At 41.0% G+C, this 8,593-nt stretch overlaps 1 protein-coding gene across 1 annotated transcript in view; it reads left to right on the top strand.

Moving 5' to 3' along the window:
* SEMA5A (semaphorin 5A) overlaps window positions 1–8,593 on the top strand; it is a 340,395-nt gene that overhangs the window by 208,002 nt on the left and 123,800 nt on the right. Inside the window, exon 10 of the mRNA XM_023513080.1 lies at window positions 2,517–2,721. Within this exon, the coding sequence (XP_023368848.1) occupies window positions 2,517–2,721 (205 nt within the window). The remainder of the gene's footprint in view (window positions 1–2,516; window positions 2,722–8,593) is intronic.

The raw sequence follows: 8,593 nt of genomic DNA on the forward strand, positions 1-8,593 counted from the left end.
TAGAGTTACTGACCTTGTTACTTGAAGAGGTGTTGCCATGATAGCCTGGGTAGCATGTAAGCCCCACGAGGACCAATGACTGTGCTTTTATTATTTTCCTCTTGCATGGTGTCCCCAGGGTGTCCTGGAGTGCCCCCCACAGCCACAGCAGAAGCCCAACTGGGAAGGCTCAGCTGCACAGGACGCAGGGGGGACGAGCTGGGATGCTTATGCTCCAATGAACAGACCCTGGAAACTTGAATCAAAAATATTTGAAACTGAATCTTTGGGTGGAATTTCCATTAGTGTCTGGTGAAGGAAACCACAGAGTGTCACTCTCAGCCATTCAAACAGATGACTTAAATGAGTCACGGGCTTATGAGTGGTCCTGTCACAGAGCCCCACACCACTGCAGACTCCCCTGATTCTCCTCCTGCTTTTCAAAAGAATCAAGAGCTCCTTCCTTTTACATTATGCTTTTTGGTGTTCATGATGCCAGTTTTTAGAAAAAATGCCATGAGTATGGTGCATAGGAAACGTCACCCAGCAGGCAGATAGCCAAGGCCCCTGTGCCTTAGCTGCTGTTTTTGATTTCAGAAATATAAGCCACCAAATGCAAAGGCCCCTCAGAACTAGAACTCAGCTGCGCAAACTTCATGTCTAGCCCAGTGGAGCTCTTTTTCATTTTTTAAAACGCGGGTTGACAGGGAATGTCCCTGCCTTCTAAATGTCACTATTCCGTACTATAATTATAGAAAATCTAGCACTTTCTGCCCAGGCCCTGGGAGCTACTTCTCGTGTATTTGCCCACCGACTCCTATCCCCCTTTGTTTATTCCCTCATTTCCCTCCAGCTGCTGAAGCTCAGTGACTGTACAATCCTGTCCTGCTACAGACGAGGCACTGACCACTCACCACCGGTGAACAGCTGCTCAGGGCCAGGCACGGGGTCTTGTCCTGTAGCATTTACAAGAATGTTCAATTAATTTACCCCTGCTCTCCACTGATTATCTCAGCTGGTCTCCCAGTACCCTGAGAGGTGAACAGAGTAGGCATTTTTCTAGCCACTTTGCAGTGAAGAGAAAGAAGTTGAGATGGGAGGCCATATTGAGACTGGAGTTACCCCTCAGCTGAGACCACTCAGGCCACAGGCCAAGCCCTTCCGCTGAACTCACATAGTTCCTTCAGGGGACGCATGGAGTGCCCAGCAAGGTGTTGACGTGAAGTTCAGCTGGACACAGACTAGACACGTGAAATCTATTTTCCTTTAAGATTCTCTTAGTCTACAATCAGCCTATTGTTTTATGGCTTGTAGACATTTTACCAAATGCTGAAGAAATATCATTTACTTTAGGAAAAGCAATTTCCATCTTACACATTTGCACTTCTAAATTGTTCTAAAACCAAGAATTAGAAATAACATATTAAACAGAAGTTTCCAGTGTCATAAGCCCAGGAATTTACTTCCAACAAACTTACACATATAAAGTTCTGCTGAGGATCAGTCACTGTTTGTACCAGGGTTTAATGTTTATGAAAGACAGGAGAAGGGTTGTGGTAAAGTTCTGCCTGTGAACTTGGCTCCATGAAAGCCTGACTTTCTTTCCTATCCTTGTTTTGACCTTGTCCTTGCTAGAGAGTATCATAAGCAACACCTGCCAGCCTCCCTAACACACAGCTCTGAATTGAATTCTCAGCAATTTGCAAGCCCAAGTTCTCTCTTGTATGTGCGAGATTCATCTGCAAGATCTTACTCTATCTGGAAATCTCTTTCCTTCCTCCTTCCTTCCTTGCTTCTTTTCCATTCTCTTCTCCCTCCTTCCCTCACTTCCATTAGCATCTCATCTCTCTGCTCATAAATTTTCCATTGTCTTTCTTAGATTTCTAGACTCTATTTTTTTTTTTAATTTTTTCTAGCTTGGAATACAAACCAGTAAGGCCAGCACAGTATTTTTGCAGCCCATGTGAATATTATCAGAATGACATTACAGGATGTACAGATTAAAATGGCACAAACCCTCTGCCATGGAACCCATGTCTTCCTCACAGAGCCACTGCTGCAATAGGAAAGCAAATAAATCAATATCATGTCCTTGATTGCTGCATTTTCAATTTGGGTATCTGATTTGCCAGACAAATATGATAGTAGGCATTTAGCCAGACAGCTCCCAAGTGACTCCTCAGGAGAGGAGGAGTTTCTACACATCTCTTGTTTGAATTAAAGTTAGCGGTAACTTCCCCTTTATTTTTTTAACTTCTGATTGGTTCACTTATGAAGTTGTTAAGAGACTCCACATGGAAGGTGTGCTCAAATATGAAATGGGAGGGATGCTGAGGACCGGGGCATCAGGGAAATGGAGAGCAAAGACGTTCACACAGTCTGGGGCATCAGGGAAATGGAGAGCAAAGATGTTCACACACTTTGGTGACACACTATGGCTTGTTCAGGTTCCAAGTCACCCACTGGCTGAGGTGGCCCCAACCAGCTGTGAGTGTCCATGCAGCGGGTTCTGGTGACATGGCTGTCTTCCCCTGCAGTGCGGTACCGTGGACCAGGGCCTGTATGTCAACTTGACGGAGAGGAACCTACAGGATGCTCAGAAGTTCATTCTCATGCATGAGGTGGTGCAGCCAGTGACCACCGTGCCCGCCTTCATGGAGGACAACAGCCGCTTCTCCCATGTGGCCGTCGACGTGGTGCAGGGCCGAGACGCGCTTGTCCACATCATCTATTTGGCCACAGGTAGGAGCCCTGCCCTCCTCTGAGGAGTTTTCTATCCATCTTCTGATGTTGTGTCTTAAATTTTAAACACACAGCTTCTCTCTTTGCAACCAGCAAACCCACCATGCTGACCTGCAGCTTCCTCATCTACGCCCGTCTTTTTGGAAATCTTAATTTCACATTCTTTATTCACCATATTAGTCATAATTTTAATTGGGAAGACAGTGGTTTGTTTCTTAACTATCATTCCTCAACTATTCATAAGGTAAGTCTTCTCTTGGCAAGACCATTTTCATTTGGACAATTTAAGATAATGGAATGCTTTGTTAGAGGACGTTGCTGGATAAAATACTATCTGGGGATTGTCATGGGGATTTCTAATTGGTTCAAAGACAGTGCTCCCTGCAAAATATATCTATGGATGATGATGCATGGAAGCATTCAAAGAATATGTTTTGTGCATAAATAACAGAATATTTTGAAGCAAATGTAGGCAATGATGCTTATCAAATCAGAAAAACAAGGAGAGCTCTTCAGTTTCCAAAGTAACTAGAGTGTGGAAGGCACATGCCAACCCATCTCAGTTTATTCCATGGGCAGGTCAGCATGTGCAAGGCCAGCCTCAGAGACCAGGCTCAAGTCTGCCCTCTTTCCAGCCTTCAGGGCCACAGATACAGCAACCTCACCTTGGAATCTGTCTCCCTCTTTCTTTGTCCAGTGTTCTATATAATTGGCACCTTCTGAAGCACAAAGAACTTCTCCATTCATAATTATATGTTTATTAGTTTATTTTTATGAAGTTGCTCTTACCTACTGAAAATTTTCTGTCCATTGGATTCATTTGAAGCATAGCATAGTAAATTGGTGAACAATCTGGCACTGCCCTGTGGTCTAGAGCTCACTTACTGGTGGGGACAACAGATAATAAATAAATAGTAACAAACCGGCAACATGATGACAATTGGATATCCCTGAAACACCAGGGTCTGTCCCTGCCAGGACTCAGCACACTGCTGAGTGCTGGCCACACAGGAGAAGGTAGCCCTGTAGCCATGATTAAAATAGCCAGTGCTGCAAGATGCAGGCTTGGTCAGCGCAGTAGTGCCACTGAGTGTTCCAAGAAGATCAGGACAGGTGCACCCAGTGGAAGAGCAGATGGAGGCTGCAGGTGCCTCTACAGCCAGTCTGGGGAAGGAAGGGAAAGAGAGGAGGCATGTGGGCAGAAGTCAGCTGCTCAGAGCAGTTTCTTCCGAAGTGACTCCCAGAAAAGAAGTCGAGATTGATGTGGTGTCTGGAGGGGATGGAAGGCCAAAGAAGGGATTATTTTCTATTGTTTATTTTAAGAGAAGGAAAGGGAGTGCCGTTGCATTGTCTTGCTCATCAGGATGCAGATGGGAATTATGCCTCTGTTTGTGCCATTTTTACCCTTAATGCCCTACAGAGTACCTGGCATGGAGTAGATATGTAGAATGAATGAACAGGACCTTTCCAAAAGTATTCATCATAAGTGTTCAGCCTGATGCCACAGAGAAGAGGGCCATCTCCTTGCAATCCCTGGAGGCAGTTGAGGTCTGCATCAATAACTGGGGGCAATAGGTGTGGGAGAATGGGGTTATCCTTGGACAGCCCCGTGTGGGTCAGCACAGAGCAGCCTGAAGTCTTGACCTAAGCCTTATGATCTACCCTCCACCTGAGGCTGCGAGAAGGTCAGGTTTGCTTCCTTTGTGTTTATACTGATCTATAGTGAGCTTCTGATGATTTATAATGAAACTCTTTTTCTACTTTTATCCTGATGAATGTCAGATTGTTGAAACAAATTTCTGGGTGGCTTAAACAATAGACATTTATTTCTCACTGGTCTGGAAGCTAGACATCTAAGATCAAGGCAGTGATGTTTTGTTCTGGTGAGGGATCCCTTCCAGGTTTGCAGACAGCTGCATCCTCACCAACAGGAAAGAGAGCGTTTCTCTCTTGTATTTTCTTATGAGGGCACTAATACCCTTCATAAGGGCCCTATCCTCATGACCTAATCACCTGTACATGCCTCACCTCCAAAGAAATATCACTAGGGATTAGTGTGTCTTCAACATATCAATCTTGGGGAACACAAATATTCAACCCATAGCTACAGGCAACTTCCACTGTTATTTAAAACAGGCTCGCAGGAGTAAGATATTTGAGGATTTTTTTTTTATTACAATCAACATATTTGAACAGAATCTCAATCAAGTCAAAATAGACCTATTTAGATAAATTATAGATCTGAGATGACATTGTAGTCAACACTCATTCTTTTTAAATAGCACGGATTCTAGAAACTTGCTTATAAGAAGTCTGTTTAGAATGGCTTCATGGCTGGCCCACCACTTCCTCACACCTGCCCCCTTCAAAAACTAGCTCAGGCCTTACCAACTTCAGGGACTTGAGACTGCCTGATGCTGTCTCTAGGTTTGCAGATTTGATTTCAATAGTGACATACCCTATGTCATTTGGCACATGAGTCTTACAGAGTTTCCATTTATTGTTCACTTAGAACAAGTTTTTGCTTTTATTTTAATCTACTACTCATTTACCAACTGAGTCATGATGTGCATCAGATATTACTAATTTGAATCACAGGTCAGGATTATGGGTGAAGATGCTGTGCATAAAACTTTTCCATAGTTCCCAATGCTGGTTAATTGAGTTGTTTGTTAAATTCCAGTGTAGGAGGAGCTTGCTTTGCAGTAAGTACAGGAACGTTCCAGTAGGAATAATTGTAGTTACCCTGAGTCCTGAACAAAATCCCTGCTCCAATCCTATGTGGTGATTCAGGACAAGCCCACCGAAATTCTGCTTAATGCTCACGTTTAAGCTTGTTTAGACTAGCAGGACAATTCTAAGTACATAATTCTGTAAATTAGAAATTTCGTGTCTCAACTATCTTTTCATTTAACTCTTACTGTTCAATATATTTGGAAGTTATATTTTCTTTTGCAAATTGCCATTCCAAATAGTATTTAGTCTTAAGGAATATCATTTTTTTAATGATCTACTTTATAGTCTTCCTTATTTCTAAGGAGTTGAATACTAAAAAAAAAAAATACCCTAAAATGCTGCTCTGTATTAACTAAACCTGGTAAAAGCTGAACTTTTGACAAGTAGGAATGTTAAAGATTAGGGTTCTTACTTTTCAAATTTGGATGCCTGATGTTTATCTGGTTTCTTTTGGGGGGATGTCACTCCATCTTGCCCCAGTAGAGTGATATCATGGCAAGCCAGGAACATCCATCTCTTATCAGTATCAGTTTTAATATCAAAAAACAAAATGTCAAAAAATAAATATCAAATTTTAATATCAAAATATCATGTGCTGTGCCTTATCCAAGAATTAAGAAGCACCCAAGGGATTGAGAAAGTGCACTAAGTCCTCACTGAACATTGACTGTAGGTTCTTGGAAACTACAACTTTAATCCAGATAATGTAGAGCAGGTCCTTAGAATAACATCATTTCCTTATAATATTGATAAGAAGAAAAATGTTGGCTTTGATCTACATTGTTCCACTTAAAGTCACAGTTTCAAAGTGGCCAATGTCAAGTGAGGACATGCTGCATTACACCCGTAACGAGTGAGTGTGAAGCGACCGTGCTTGCTGTCATGCCTAGAGTCGGTTTGGCATCTTAGCTCTGGGAAGCAGGTTTGGTGCTAAGTGTATTTTCTCCCACTTTGATTTCACTTAAATAAACAAACACAAATAGGAGAAAACCTGCCAAATTTCAGTTGAAAAGTTGGTTTAATTCGTTTGTGAGTATTATCTAAAAATCAAAGTGAAATAAACCCCTTTGCTAGGGTGATTCACTGTGCACCTTTCTGTCCACCTGGTTCCCTGCTGCCCCTCCCCCAGCTGAGTCAGCGGCAGCCTGTCCCAGGTGCATTCTGGGTTTGCTGTCCTGTCGCTCCCTGCATCTCTCCCTTGGGACAGTCAGCCAGGACTAAGCACAGTATCTGGGCCATGACTATGCTGATATTCTGTAAGTTATGTTATCTAAGGTCTTCTCAGAGCACAACCCTAAATGACAAGTGGTACTTGAACACTCCTTTAGAATGTTTATGACTGAGCCTTATATCCAAAGAGCTGCTGAGTTTTCTCTGAAGAGAAAATTAAAGTCATGTTGAGATTCATGTATTCTGCTAATCTCTTCCTTGCTTGACTTGGGAACACCGTGTCTCCTGGTTCTTTTCCTGATATTCCTTTGCATCTCATGTACTCTGTGTGGTCTTCCTGGGTGGGTGTTGCCCTGGGTTCTGCCCAAGGCCAAGGTTGTTCAAATTTGATGTCCCCTCCTTGAAAGTACCATTCAGATTCATGGTTCTACTTTCCCTCTAGGCTGAGATATGTTTTATTTTCACTTTACCTCAATAGTAATGTGTCTTATCCTAACCTTAAATTGTACATAACCCTAAAGTCTTCAAACTTTATATCATGGAAATAGTTGCACAATTCAGAATATACTAAAAAAAAAAAAATCAGTGCATGAATTTCATGTTATGTAAATTGTATCTCAACAAAGTTTTTTTTTCAAAAAAGAATGCTATCTTTTCTTGTGACTTTCTGTATTATATTTTTAAAATAATTGTTTCAATTAGAGAATGATTCACCAAGATTTAAATAAAACTTTTTGTCAGTAAGTAAAAATACATGAAGAAAGAGGATGCACACACATACATTTAATCATTGTTTTTCATTTTGAACTTGAGAAATTCATATAGAAAGACCAGGGCAGATAATAGATGGAGACAAAGGAGTATTTGTTCACAGATTGCTTTACACGTTTTCAGCTCCCTGAACTGACAGGGAGCTTTTACCATATTTATCACCTCTGCGCCAATCTCTTCCCCCACCCCCACGGTGGATTGTACTCTGGAATAAAATATTTATAAAAGTCTGAGAACATAGAGTAGATGTGGGATCTTCGATAAAGAGAGAGCCTGAGCTGAGCCCCCTTTCCTATATCCTGTCCTATTTTTCGTTCTGTATAAAAACAAATACAATTAGATAAATAGCAGAAAGATTTGCCACAAAGTTATTATACTTTGCTTAAAATAAGGAGAATATGAGTAAAGTAAATACTTTTGAAAGAATAGGAAAAAAATAAGACGAAGAGGAAGTTCACAGAGATGTGGGAATAAATAGAAGATCAGAACAAATCTGCATTCTATTACAAAAGCACTAATTAAATTAGAAACTTTATGGGGGAAAGATGATTAAATTAGTAGTAGAGTAAATGTTTGCGATGTTTACAATGACAAATGTAGAAATAAAAAGAAAAGATTTTAGATATGAAAAACCCCACAAAGATAATGGAACATGAGAATGATCTGTGACTTTAAGCCAACAAACCCCACATAGAGAGGTAAAAAATTGTCCCTTACGATGTGATTGAAGAAAATTCCTCTGAAATAAAGGAAGAATTGAGTCTGCAGATTTCTAAGCATACTACATTTGAGTAATATTGATTCAGGAGGAATAAACTCTATTTATCTCCAGTTTTCAAGGGTAAAGAAAGAATTATTTATGAACTTGGGAAGAAAAGTACCTAAATATTGGGAAAAATAAGTCAGGTGGCTCCCAGATGCTATGGAGCTATGTATGTCTGTGAAGCATGGGCTGAAAAATTCTGAGAACTCTGAGTTTTAATTTGTCCTTTGAGGCTAGGTGTGTTTCTTGCAGACAGCAAATAGATGACTTGTATTTTTTTTTTCCAATCAACCAGTCTATGCTTCTTAGTGGGGAATTCAAGCCATTAACATTTATTGAGAAGAAGAAAATATATAGTCACCCATGAATAAAGAAAATAGGCAGACATTCCACCAAAATAAAAATCTCAAGCAAGAGTACACTAAACATGAA

This window comes from Otolemur garnettii, unplaced genomic scaffold, assembly GCF_000181295.1.
Source record: "Otolemur garnettii isolate 467f Iridium unplaced genomic scaffold, OtoGar3 scaffold00033, whole genome shotgun sequence".
Taxonomy (NCBI): Eukaryota; Metazoa; Chordata; class Mammalia; order Primates; family Galagidae; genus Otolemur; species Otolemur garnettii.